Raw genomic sequence first — 14,253 nt, 5'->3', positions numbered from 1 at the left:
ATTCTCTAAAAAATAACTCAACAGTAATATGAGACCCTCAAAACATTAGGAATGGTCCTTTCATTACAATCAACATGAAAACAAACGTACGCAGCACTGATACCCAGGTACCTAATGTTAGAAAGGCTACAAACCCACAACGCATGGAAATTAAAATCACTTTGTCATAATAATAAACTACTCTCTCCTAATTTACCTCTTCATACTTGTTATAGTCTCTCCACAGCTGTTCAATGTTGATCATTGGATTAACACAACCTCGTTGATAAACTCTTCGAACAGCTGTTATTCTCTGATTTTCTGCATAAGATCCAACAGCTTCTCTGGTATTGGATGAGAAATGCCATCAATTATATTGTAGCTAAATCAGTGTTCACACAGAAAATAAAACTATGTAAATACTTACACGCCTTTTAAGAAGTTGATGTAATCCACCCAAATCTAAGAAATAAAAGAAAATGTTAGTATTTTTCTTAGTAGTTTCAAATTTATCAAGTGTATGTATTAGAAAATTTTAACTCTACCTGGTAAGACATAATTTCCATTCCAATTTTATCCAGTGCAAAGTCATATGCTTGAGCCATCTTTTCTCTGAAATAAATGTGAAAGATGTTTTTTAATAACAGAAAAACTGCTATTAAAATGTATCTATAACTAAAACATAATCATAACTTCCGTTCAAAGGATCAGAACATTTAAATCTTTTATAAAAACAAAATGAATTACATCTTTACAAGTATACAGTGTTCTTTTGTGTTTAGCTTGTTAATGTCATTAATTTATATACTTTGTTTCTTTTCCCTACTACTTGTAAGCTTATCAAAGATAGGGGCCATGTTTTATATAATTTTATAACCTTCAAACTGACTCTTTTATGTAGAGATTCAAATGGGGAAATATCTGATTCATTGATTAAGAAGGTAAGTTATGGCTGAAGATCTATTAGCTCTGAAGTAATATTTAGGGAGAAAGAACTTGTTCAATATAAGACTAAGGAAGAAAAGAAAACAAAGAATTCTCGTTCTAGAAATAATTTGCCTATTTGTTACATACAAAAAGAGAATTTGAGAAGGTCCATTATTTATATTCAACAAAGATAAGTGAGGGTGCGTCCTAGTGAGGAGGTCAATTACACAATACCACTGTCAAAGGTGCCTTCGAATAGTTAAAAAGCACATCACAAATGTAACCTGCCAAGAGTGCTGCCAGGACAATAAGAAACCTTTTATTAAGTTGACAACAAGCCTCTGAACAAAGCGATCTGGAGTTGCGAAAGTACAGTGTTTCAATATAGAAGAGGGGCTTGGATGAGTCAACTCTCCAGAATAAATCTAATGCCAGAGATTTTCTTTAAAGCGGTTTTCCCCATGTTTTACTAACTTCTCAGAGAATCCTGATTTTTCAAATCCTTAAATTTCTTCATCCTCTGGAGTTGAGTCGCAAGAGGAGATGAATAAATTAGGACATGACTTGCATCCTTAAGATCCTGATTTAACTTACTTGTAACTTGGTAGTTTACCCTTGGTTTCTCGGACATATGAAAGATAACACTTCCATAAATCAATGTGCAAAACCTTCATAAGGCATCTCTGAAATAGCTGTAAATACAGTAAAATATGAGAATCCACAGTTAAATAAATTTCCCATGTACACAGTTGAAATGAAACATTAAAGAAACAAATTCAGCTCCTTTCATGAATTTAGCTTCTTACAAATAAATGACAAATAACAACTCCATCTATTTTGTTTAATCAAAATCATTCTCATAATTACGTTCCTTTCCAAAATTTTATTATGAACATTTTCAATCACACGAATGGGCTGAATAAGTACAATGAACTCCTATATAATCACTTTGTTGTTATGTCGCTAAGTCAAGTCCAGCTCCATGGACTGTAGCCTGCCAGGCTCCTCTGTTCATGGGATTTCCCAATCAAGATTACTGGAGTGGGTTGCCATTTCCTTCTCCAGGAGATCGTCCTGACACAGGGACTGAACTTGCATCTCTTTCATCTCCTGCACTGGCAGGCAGATTCTTTACCACTGAGCCACCTGGGAAGCTCATATAATCACTAGCTAGATTCAGTAATTATTAACATTTTACTGTATTTGCCTCACAAATGTTAAGTCCTAAGTTAAACTTCAGCATAAAATTCAAAGTGTATTTAAGAGGACTCACCTTTTCTACCTTGTCATAATTTTTAGCTTTAATCTGCAGAGAAACAGAAGAAAAAAAAAAAGAATTAACACTATTCTTTTTAGAGTATTAAAACACTATCTCTGAGTGTTTTGATTAAGCTTGTAAATTCACTTCTATACTTTCCTATTAATTCTGCCTTTCAAAAATAACAAATAATAGAAGCCTGAATCCAACATGGATAACATGCATTGTAAATATGCCTTATATAAATTAATTTTATATGTAAAAAATGTTATACATTCAATATGTTGAAATTTTGTGAACTAAGAATTTTGTAAAAGTCACAAGATGAATAAATAAATACAAACAAGGCATATTTGAATAGAGCTTTGAATAGATCTACTAAAGACAAAACTTTACTTTCCCTGAAGAACTACTACTAAAACAACCTGAGTACGGTAGCAAAAAAGATTTGCTAATTTTGACCACATAAATTTTGATCACTCTGTCAATCTGCTATGCTGGGGATACCACAGTGAACAAATCATGCATAGTCTGTCTATGTCCTCAGAGAGCTTACAATTTTACAGGGGAAACAAGTGCCAAGGTGAGGGAACTACAGGGTGCTATGGGAGCATTTAAGAGGCGAATAAAACTCAGGCTTGCTGCTGCTGCTGCTAAGTCGCTTCAGTCGTGTCCGACTCTATGCAACCCCATAGACAGCAGCCCACCAGGCTCCCCTGTCCCTAGGATTCTCCAGGCAAGAACGCTGGAAAACTCAGGCTTAGGGGACTGCAAAAGATTTTCTAGAAGTTAAGATGTTAGGAATGAGGTGTCAGGTCAGAATGGCTATCATCAAAAAGTCTACAAATAATAAATGCTGGAGAGCATATTGAGAAAAGGGAAACCTCCTACACTGTTGGTGGGAATGTAAATTGGTGTGGCCACTATGCAGAACAGTATGGAGGTCCCTTAAAAAACTAAAAATAGAGCTACCATATGATCTAGCAATCATAATCTTGGGCATATATTTGGAAAAAATGAAAACTCTAATTTGAAAAGATGCATACACACTAATGTTCACAGCAGCACGATTAACAACAGCCAAGATATGAAAGCAACCCAAGTGCCTATCAACAAATGATTGGCTTAAGAAGATGTGGTGTTTGACACACACACACACACACAAAAACACAAATGGAATATTACTTAGGCATGAAAAAGAATGAAATATGGCCATTTGCAGCAACATGGATAGACCGAATAAGTCAGACAAAGATGAATATTATATGTCACTGATATGTAGCATCTAAAAAAATAATACAAATGAATCTATACACAAAACAGAAACAGACTCAGAGGCATAGAAAATAAACTTATGATTACCAAAGGGGAAAGGGAAGAGAAGATGAATAAATTAGGAGTATAGGATTAACAAATCACTATACATAAAACAGATAAGCAACAGGGATTTACTGTATAGCACAGGGAACTATACTCAACATCTTATAATCTAATATGGAAAATAATCTGAAATATACGCTCACACACAACTGAATCACATTGCTATGTAGTTGAAACTAACACAAAACTGTAAATCAATTATACTTTAATTAAAAAAAAAGGATGAGTTGTTAGACTGATAAAGGGAGGATTTATTCCAGGTAGGAGGAGTAAAATGTGTGAAGACAAGGGTTAAATACTATTAGATTTCCCTTTGAATATTTTCATTAGATGGTAGGTGGGGTTAGTTGTTCAATTCTGATACATCAGCAAATCTTTGTATCAGCCTGATACATGAATAATTTGGTTCGTGAAATTGGCTTGTGGTCCTTTCCAATTAGTAGTATGTATAAATTTTCCCACTGCTTTCTAGCATAAGGTACTACAGATCAGAACTCTGGTGACAGGCTTTTTTTCTTTTGCTGATTTCTTGCTCTTGCTCTCTGGAACTTGTAAGATTTCACCCTTCATCTTCAGAGATCATAAATTGTAACAGGATTTGCTTAAACAGTCTTTGCTCTTTGAGGCAGTTAGTCAAAGCTCTGGGGTCAGATCTCTTGGGTTCACTTTCTGACTGTAATAGTTAAACCTTTTTTTCCTTATCTGAATTAGGGGGGATAATAGCACCTATTTTGTAGGGCTGCTGTAAGGATTCAACACGTTAATAAATGTAAAGCCCTTAAAACACTGCCTAGAAGAACTGGGAACTTAGTAATTGACATGACATTTTTATTATTTTTAAAAATATTTATTTGCATGTGCCAGGTCTGTTTAGTTGCGGCATAATAACTCTAAGTTTTGCATGTGGGACCTAGTACCCTGACCAGAAATGGAACTCAGTGCTGCCCTGGGAACACAGGATCTTAGCCACTGAACTACCAGGAAAGTCCCATTATTTATTATTACCATGAATTCTGCTTGGGACTCAACAGGCCCCTTGAAGCTAGAATCATGCCTTTTTCAGCTCAAGGCTGTCTTTTTAAAATTACTGCCTCTCTTCAATCTGTTCCTTTTTTTTTTTCCCTTCTTGAACTATTATACACATTAGTTCTCCTTCTGTCCTCAAAATCTGTTATTTTTATCCTTTCTTTGCCTTTGGCTTTAGGTTTAAAAATATTTCTTCCACTAGATTCTCCAGGCCACAAATTTAAGTCTCCGTGTTATCATTTTCCTCCATTTGATGTATTGTTGTAGTTAGTTCAACAATTAGCAATTTTAGCTCCAAAGATTTTTTGTGTTTTTTAAATACTGCACTTTCAATCTCATTGTGTTCCTATTATTTTTTTCAAGTTATTGTCTCTCTCGTCCAAAAGCTCTTTTTGTTGGGGGCCTGTCCCAACAGTTTGTGTTCCTTTCTTGTTGCTGGATCCTTAGACATGCAGTTATTTTTTCCATCTATTCCCTGAGCTCAGAGTTGGCAGTCCCAGTGTAGTAGCTGACCCTCTCTACCACAACAGCTGTGTAGCAGGTGTAGACAGCAAGTTGGCTGACGGTAGTCTTTTGACAAAAAAACAGAGAAGTCTTTACACAAGAGTAAGGAGGACTCAGCTTGCCAATTCAGATCCTTTTTGGTTTCCTGGAGGCCAGGCTGATGTCAACATCTCTCTGGGGCAGAAAGATAGTGGAAGGGTGCCAAGTATTTCTGAGTCAGTTTCTTATTCCTTGTCTTAGGCGCTCCACCAGCCCTGTCTTTCAAGACTTCTGTAGAAACTGAGGTTTCCTTTTATGCAACTGCTTGCCTCCGTACAAATAAATAAGTTGAGAGTGGGAATGAAGTAAGATGAATTCAAGTCACCAGACTTCCAGATGTAGATGGCAGATTATATACAGTTCTTACAACTGGCCAGAAAAACCAAAACTACTCATTGGGAAAACTGGCAAAGAATCTGAATAGGCAATTCTCAGAAGAGAAAATGTAAATGGTTAAAATTAATATGGCATCACACACAAATTTCCAAAATATGAAATACAAGTTAAAATAATAAATATCACTTTATATTCGTCAGAACTGTAAAAGCTTCAGAGGGTATTAACACTACCAAAGCAATGAGAATTAGTGACTTCATCCATTGCTGGAGGAAATATTGTTATGCCCTTTATAGAAAACCACTGGGAAAAGCTACTCAAATAAAAATTACACAACTTTTAACATAGCAATTTTACTTCTGGGACCTACCCCACAGAAATAAAAACACCAGGATGAAAATGGGTTTATACAGTTATTTTCTGCAAACTTTGCAACAATAAAATCATTAACAAAATAAATGTCCCCCAAAACGGAAGTGGTCTAATATTAATAAATCATGGTGCATCCACATCATGGAGCCTTGTATGTCCATATAAAACAAATTAGGGTTGTAACAAGTAATTTGGGGGAATGTCCACAAGATTTTATTGGATGAAAAAAAGATTAAAATGTGTATAATATAATCCATTCTTGTAAAAAAAAGCTAATATGATCATGGTAGGTACAGTTCTATGGGTGGAGGGAGGAATAGAGACAAGAAAAAGAGACTGTATTTCATGTATATGATTTCATTTATGTATTTGAGTAAAAATTGCCTATCAGTTCAGTTCAGTTCATTCGCTCAGTTGTGGCCGACTCTTTGTGACCCCATGAATTGCAGCACGCCAGGCCTCCCTGTCCATCACCATTTCCCAGAGTTCACTCAAACTCACAAAAATGTAAACAAAAATTCCTAAATTTTTTCTTACATAAATTGATCTTGTATATTTCATTAATCAATGATTTATTACTTCAATTAGTGTAAGTTCAAAATACACATGTACAAAAAGACACTTCTAATATAGGAAGACTCTATGGCCTTGAAATACATTGCTACTGATTGTCATTCATTTAATTCAATCAAATATTCTTTGACAGCCACCCTGTACATAGAGCCTACACTGGTAGCATTACCATTAGCAGGTATCTCACTTTTAAAACATCATTCAATCTTTAAAAATACCACTCTACTTTGGAGTAGCAGTGTGGTAAAATGAAAAGAATTTGATCACCCTTTATCAATCACTGAATCTCTCCCATCATCAGAGTTTTCATTTTTAAACAAATAATGCCTACTAAGAATGGTTTTCCAAGGACTGAAAAGAAGGCATCTAGACATTCCAGATACTCATAATAAATCATACCAATTAACAAAATTACAAAGGAATATAAACTTTTCATTACATCTTCTTTGAATAGAGCTATGTAAACCAAATTGCCAGAAAGAGCAATGTTGTTATTACAATTGGCCTCATTTGAGAAAAAGCAAAGGTTATGTGGACGATCATATTCAAATCCCATTACTGGTGAAACTAGTACAAGAACATGTGAACATCACTTTGATCATTCTACTACTATTTTTCTTTTTCGAAAGATTACTGTTTACTAGATTTATATGAAAACATCTTATCTTTAAGTTAAATATTTAAAAATATATTTAGCATAATTATGTACTTTTGTATAGGAACCTACCTGATAAAGTTAGGTTTAAATTTTAAAAAACTCTTGATAGTGCTTTGAGTTTTGTTTTGACATCAGAAATTCTCAGATCTTTCTGTCATTAACCATAGAAAATGCTTCCATTTAGGACAGAAAAACAGAACAGATATTTTTCCATAGAGGAAATGCAAATGACCAACAGGTACATGAAAAGATGCTTAGCATCATCAGGGAAATGCAAATCAAAACTATGTAGTTTTCACCTCATACCTGTCAGAATGGTTATCACCAAAAAGAACACAAGTAACACATGTTGGCTGGCGAGGATGTGGAGGAAAGGGAACCTTCATAACTGATTGTGGCAATGTAAATTGGTACACTGTGGAAAACAGTATGGAGGTTTCCCAAAACCAAAATAGGAATTCCACTCCTGGGTATATATCCTGAACAACTAAAATCATTAATTCAAAAAGATACATACATCCCAATGTTCACAGTAGCATTATCCACAATTTCTAAGATATGGACGCAAACTAAGTATCCATCAACAGAATGCATAAGGAAGATGTGGTATTAATACACATAATGGAATACTAGTCGGTCATGAAAAAGAATGAAATTTTGTTATTTACAGCAACATGGATGGACCTGAAGGGTATTATACTAACTGTATTAAGAGAGAGAAAGATAAATGCTGTATATTACTTACATGTGGAACCTAAAAAATACAATAAGCCAGTGAATATAACAAAAAAGAAGCAGACTCACAAATATAGAGGACAAATTAGTGGTTACTAATAAGGAGAAGGAACAGAGAAGGAGCAATATAGGAGCAGGGGGTTCAGAGGTAAGAACTATTAGGTACAAAATAAGCTACAAGGATATATGTACAACATGGGGAAATATAGGCAATACTTTATAACAATTATGAATGGAGTATATTAATAAAAATTGTGAATCACTATATTGTACACCTGTAACTTATATAACATTGTACAGCGGCTATACTTCAATAATTATAAAAGCCTCCATTTAAAGCCCTTTATAGATATGCACACAATTTTGCCAAGTTTCCTAGAACATGCTCACATCTTATCTATACTATTAAAAGTAATGCTGCCTAAGTTTAAAAAATAGGGATTCTTAAAAAATTATCTTTAGGGAATTCCCTGGTTGTCCAGTGCAGGGTGCACAGGTTCCAACCTTGGTTAGGGAACTAAGATTCTGCATGCTGCATGGTGCAGCCATAAACAAAAAATTTCGTTTAGTCTTCAGTTCTCTAACTTGCAAATGCTCATCAGAGGTTTCTGTTTTTCAAACAGGAATCCTAATTTATTCTAATGAAAAAAAATTTTTTAAGTGGTTGGAAATATACCCAAAAATGAACAATTTATCTGTTCATGTGATGGAATGATTGTTTCTTTCAAAGCTTCTAATAACATGGCCATTTTATTTTTGTAATTAAAAATAATTATTCCAAGAAAAAATGAGCATAATGTAATACTTATATTTTTATATCACTACTATTTATAATCAAAATGTCATACAACTGCAATATTATTTTTTGGTGAATCATTTGAAATATCAAAATATGAAAAGTTAAGGTGGAGGGAAAGAACTAAATTTAATAAATTGTCAACTGGCAATTCCCTGGAAGTCCAGTGGTTAGGACTCTGCACCCTTACTGCTGAAGACTTGGGTTTGATTCCTGGCAAGGCCAAAAAAATTATTTCCTCAAAATTTTTTTTTCTTACAATATAGCTTGGGGGAAAAAATCCCACCAGATTCTGTAACATCAGAACTTTTTAATGTTATTTTTTTAAATTTTCAATTATAATAATAAGTAACTATATAAATGTTTCAAAAACACATTTGACTAGTAAACTTAACTGGCAAGACTACTCTATAGAGGAAAGTAAGCAAAACAATCTAAAGAAAAAAGTAAGTCTCTATACATTGTGTTGAGGTTTTCATAAAATAACTGTTTTTTAAGACTCTACTGGTCCACACAGAAGAGGTGGAGTCTGGCCCCATCTCAAGTAAGATCACATGGCAGTTGCTTAAATAAATGTGATGAATAGCCAAATTAATTGTAAATCCACACTCTTTTAATTTGTTCTCTACATCTTTTCTACTCTAAAGCACAGCACATGCACTTTTGTGGAATTTAAAACAACCAATTTGAGTTGCAGAAGCTGCCTCATTCTGTGTCTTAATTTTCCAAAAAGTTCAGCCCCAATCCTGAAACCTGAAAGAAATGGAATCCTAAATATAAACCCTGTCTTTCATTAATTTACTCTTTTTCACCGCACTTCTGCTGTTTTCAATCCCTTGTACTCTGGAAATGATGTCTTAGATGGTTACAAAATGTAAGCAGATTTCAGGAATTTGGGAAACACTGAAGAATGTCACTCTAAGATTAAACAACAGATTTTAAAGTTGCCAGAGTAGCTGCAGAACATTCTCCTTCCCACCACCCAGTCCCAACCTTAAGCTAAAGACATCAGGAAAGGAGTACCTGCCAGCAAATCCATTTTTATACAAGAAATTGTATGTCTATGTGACAGGCTCTTTTCTAGCTCTAGAGGTAACAGTGGTGGGCTAAACTAAGTTTTGTAGTTCATAGAGTTGTTTTAGTAAGGGAGTCACAAATAGTTTAAAATGTTTGCTTTGCTTATCTGTGCTTCCTAATTTTTCCTACAATATACTGTACTATTTCTATAACCTTCCTATTAAATGTAGCTATAAATGTATGCCTACATATACATATACATAGATTTACTTTTAACAGATTGTCGAAAACCTTGTTGTCCCATAAATTTGCAGTTCCTCCAGGCTCTTAAAATGTGCACATTAAGTAACATTTGTTAAATACAAGTGTAAAGTATAAACTACTTACAGTCTCAGTATGATTGACATTAAAAATGTGCTAAGCAAAAATATTATTATCTTCAGTTCTGGATTAAATTTATGTCCATTTTGATTCTTTGTACTAACCAAATTAGGTATTAATCTTCTACTTTTCTGAAACAATAAAAAGTATTTGTAACATGTTTAGGATTTACCAAGTAGATATGGGGATATGGACCTGAACTCAAAAAGTTTATAATCTAGTTATAATCATAGTATTATTGTAAAAACAGGACTAAGTTTAAATTATTTTCTATTGGTACCATGTCTTATAAACCCAGAGGAATAGGACAGTTACCAAGGAAAGTTTTACTGTGCAGACAGAATCCTGGCCATTGATGAGAAACAAATTTCTGAAAGTTAATGAAATAACATGCGTTTCTCAAGTTTTCTGTGGAACAGTGAAAACATTCACACAAGAAAGAACAGATACTAGGAAAACAGGTTGGCTAACTGTGGTGGAGGTCCATTATAGGGGGCCTGAAACACCAAGCAGAATTTCAACTTGATACTAAATTACTGATTCTTTCATCAGTTGCATGATCAGGCGATACTTTTATCACCCAACGATACAAGTACACGAGCTACGGCTCATGGTGGAGGTGGGAGTGACGGGTAAAGGTAGGAAGCTTTTGGTGCCATGGAATAAGGCAAGCTGGCACCTGCTGAGAGAACAGGGTATTGCTATCATCCGTAAGTGGGATTGGGAGAGGGGGAACAGAGAGAGAAAAACAGTAATATAGATGGTGGGATATGCCACAGGTCAAAAGGAACTCTGGGTACAGAAAAGATCAGTAAACCTGACAACAGGGAAATTATTGCAAATTTAAATTTAAAAGCCAAAACAATTCTACTTCTTAGAAGCTGAAATCAATGACAAAATACTCATTTATTAAATACTCAATGTATGTAAACATTACTCTAAGTTTGTACGTATTAACTCATTCAATCCTTAGAACAACACTCAAGTAAAGTACTATTATTATTTACTGTATGAAAGATGACAAAACTGAGAAAGGTTTAGTAAGCTGCCCAATATTGCACAACTGAGCTCTTTACACACTACATTGCTCTTTATCTAGATATATGTATGAGGATGTTCATTCAAAGAGTGCTTATGGGGACTTCCCTAGTGTCCAGTGACTAAGACTCAGTGCTCCCAATGGAGGGGGCTCAGGTTCAACCCGTCAGGGAACTAGATCTTACAGGCCACAACTAAAGATCCTGCATGCCACAATGAAGACTGACGACCCAGTGCTGCAAGTAAGATCCAACACAGCCAAATAAATAAATATTAAAAGAAAAAAAAAGAGTGCTTGTGGTGGAGAAAAATCTGGAAGCTTAAATGATTAAAGGCAGACTGACTAAATTCTGCTTTGTCTAAAAGTGGAATGGATTATTTATATATACATAAAACTTTAAAAGCAATGATGGGTATTTAAAATACCGAATGGAAATATGCCAAGGTATATTATTTTTAAAAAGAAGCAGAATTTTAAAAACAGGCACACATTTGGCATGTTTATCCAATCTACTTATTCTCCCCATCCCACTTCCTGTGTCTCTATCTAGAGTGCAAGACGGATGAGCAGGAGAAATGCACACAAAATTGTTGGCCAAAACTGTTACCACTGGGAGAAGAGAGATCCTTTTTCTTAGTTATTTCTGTGACAGATTTTATTTACATAAAACAATTTCACAGCGATAGAGGTAGGTGTTTTTTAAAAGAAAAGAAAGAAAACCATAGCTGATTGGGGTAGTAAATCTCTCTTCTGAATATTTCCTTTATGTTTTCCTTTGGTTATAAATATGTCTATTTACAAGTCATTTTTAAATGCTCTCAAATTCTCATCCACGTTTACAAAGCTAAAAAAATTATTAAGTAATTGCCAAGAAATCAGGCAAAATTAATTTCAACCAAAATCGTCAAAGGTAAAACTTTGACCTAAAATTGATTTTGCCCCAATTTATAGGGCATCTGTCTATAATTCTCACTTGACATTTATAGACTCATCCTTTTCACTTAATGTCTGAAACTCTTTGCTTCCAGTAGACATTTTGTAAACACCATGGCAAGTCATTACTTTTCAAAAGTAACCTGCAAATTCTGAGTAAGGAAAACAGAGCAGGATATTTCACTTTTGGAGAAAAGTGAGTAATTTGTCTAAAGTATCAAAACATCACCTAGTTAATCTTATGGCTCCATGTTTTTGCTACTCTAACCCCAGTACACCACCTACCCCACAGCCCCTCATCACTGATGTACAACATAGATTTTCTTTCTAAATGGTAAAATTGAGAATGGGAAATATGTACATTTGGGATCCTTGAGCTACCAGAAATGTCAAAAAACCAACTTTATAAGCCACTCATCTCAAAAACAGAATAAATTCTGTACTGTACAACCAGGGAGATCCTCAAGCAAGTGTGCTGATTCACTTCCCTCAAAAGCCTAGTATCAGTTTATTTCTTTCGCATCCATTTAGTCTTCTCTAGCCTGTTACCTTAATTTTCAGCTTTTATGAATTTTTTTTCTTAACAAAAAGAAAATCCTTCCAGGCAACTTAAAATATTATTCAATAATATAATTTCTCTAAGATTTCTACATGAACTTCATACATTGCCTTAGAAAATCTCACTTCACTCTCCTTTTGCTGAGTTACTCTCCCATTAGTACAGTCACACAACCTTTTAACATGTGGTGAAATTTTTAGAGTAGAAAGCCATTTACTCTTTACAATTCTTTCATCTTTCACCAATACTCCTCACTGCATATAAATTGAGACCTGTTTTTTTTTTAAAGTTAATTATCATTGGACAAAAGCCTTATTTTAGTCACTCTTCTGATCATTCTAGTCTTATAAATCACAATACTTTCTTTCCCATTTTGACAGATTCCTATCAGAATATCAATTCCTTGTATAATTTTCAGTGCATCAAAGGTCCTTCTATGCATTTGTTACAAACGCTATACATACTTTTATTACTGCTGAGCCAATGTACACTAGAAACCTATAATCATGGGTAATATTTCATCTAGCTTTTCTTAAAATCACTTTTAAAAATAGGACTGAGCTTCTACAATGAAGTGGATATAAATCCAGTGCATGAAAATTCTCTACTTTTTGAGCAACTTGCCTACGATTCCAGTATTCCCCTATTTACAGGGCATTCATTCCTCAAACTAAAACATAATGGTTTTTTTTTTTTCAATGCTACTATTCAAATACACTTTAGATCGGAAGTTACAATTACTGTCTGTAACTTTCCTTCTGATCCCTTATTACTTTATCCAAGAAATTAAAATCTACACTTGTACGTATGATCCAATTTCAGTTTTCTCAATCTTCTATGCATAGTTTATTTCTATCTTGTTAATGAAATAAGCTAATTTCATGTTCCTTTTAAAAAAATACTTATTAAATAATCTCCTAATCATCTTCTCACCATAAGTGTGTACACTGATTAAATCCTTTATCTATTCTCACACAAACTGTAATTAGTCATTTTTACTGAAATTCTGAAGCAGTTTTAAAAATGACCTGGCTAAACTTTTGTAAGATCATGTAAGAAATCTTTGATAGTGAAATATCAATTCTAAGAGGTAAGTCTAAAGATATTACAAATGTATAAAGATATTTAAGTAAAACTATATTTATTTTAGTTCCTCATAAAGGGAACAATATGGATACACAACAATAAAGGACCGGTTAAAAGCATGTCTAAAACAAACTACTTTGCCGTATTTGGAAGCAATTTTGTATAATAAATAAAATGTGCTATCATGTAAAGACATGTTACAAAAAAGTAAGATTTTATAGACAGCTACATCTAGAAAGGCTAAGTGGTAAAAGACAGTGGGAATATGGATGTTTCTTCCCTTTTTGCTTACATTTTTCTAGTTTTCCTGCAATAAACATATTATCCTTTTAAATAATGAATAAGTTTTATTTTCCTTTTTAAACAAGCATAAGTTCTGCTTTCCTTTCACCTCTCTTAACTCCATTCGACACTATTTCATTATGCTTGCCTTTTAAAATGGAAATATTTAATTTCAAAAATTTTATTCATCTACATATTTAGCTTCAGTGGCAATAGTTTATAAAAGCCTACTATAATAACTGCATTTTTTCAATATTCCATTTAGGTATAATTCCACTGACTCATTTGAAAACAAGTCAACATCATTTTTAAAAAATCCCACAAACACACTTACTTTTATCAGTTTATTTCACAGCACCTAAAATAGTGCCTA

At 33.8% G+C, this 14,253-nt stretch overlaps 1 protein-coding gene across 2 annotated transcripts in view; it reads right to left on the bottom strand.

Moving 5' to 3' along the window:
• Positions 1 to 14,253, bottom strand: part of CSTF3 (cleavage stimulation factor subunit 3) — a 68,483-nt gene that overhangs the window by 16,098 nt on the left and 38,132 nt on the right. For both annotated transcript variants that reach the window (XM_025266255.3, XM_006080395.4), the window contains exons 4-8: positions 2,180 to 2,212; positions 1,501 to 1,598; positions 525 to 591; positions 407 to 441; positions 197 to 323 (exon numbers count right to left, since the gene is read on the bottom strand). In XM_025266255.3, coding sequence (XP_025122040.1) covers positions 197 to 323; positions 407 to 441; positions 525 to 591; positions 1,501 to 1,598; positions 2,180 to 2,212 — 360 coding nt within the window. The remainder of the gene's footprint in view (positions 1 to 196; positions 324 to 406; positions 442 to 524; positions 592 to 1,500; positions 1,599 to 2,179; positions 2,213 to 14,253) is intronic.

The sequence above is a fragment of the Bubalus bubalis genome, chromosome 16 (genome assembly GCF_019923935.1).
Source record: "Bubalus bubalis isolate 160015118507 breed Murrah chromosome 16, NDDB_SH_1, whole genome shotgun sequence".
Taxonomy (NCBI): Eukaryota; Metazoa; Chordata; class Mammalia; order Artiodactyla; family Bovidae; genus Bubalus; species Bubalus bubalis.
The sequence above is the reverse complement of the archived record's forward strand: the minus strand, read 5'-3'. Positions and strand labels throughout refer to the sequence as shown.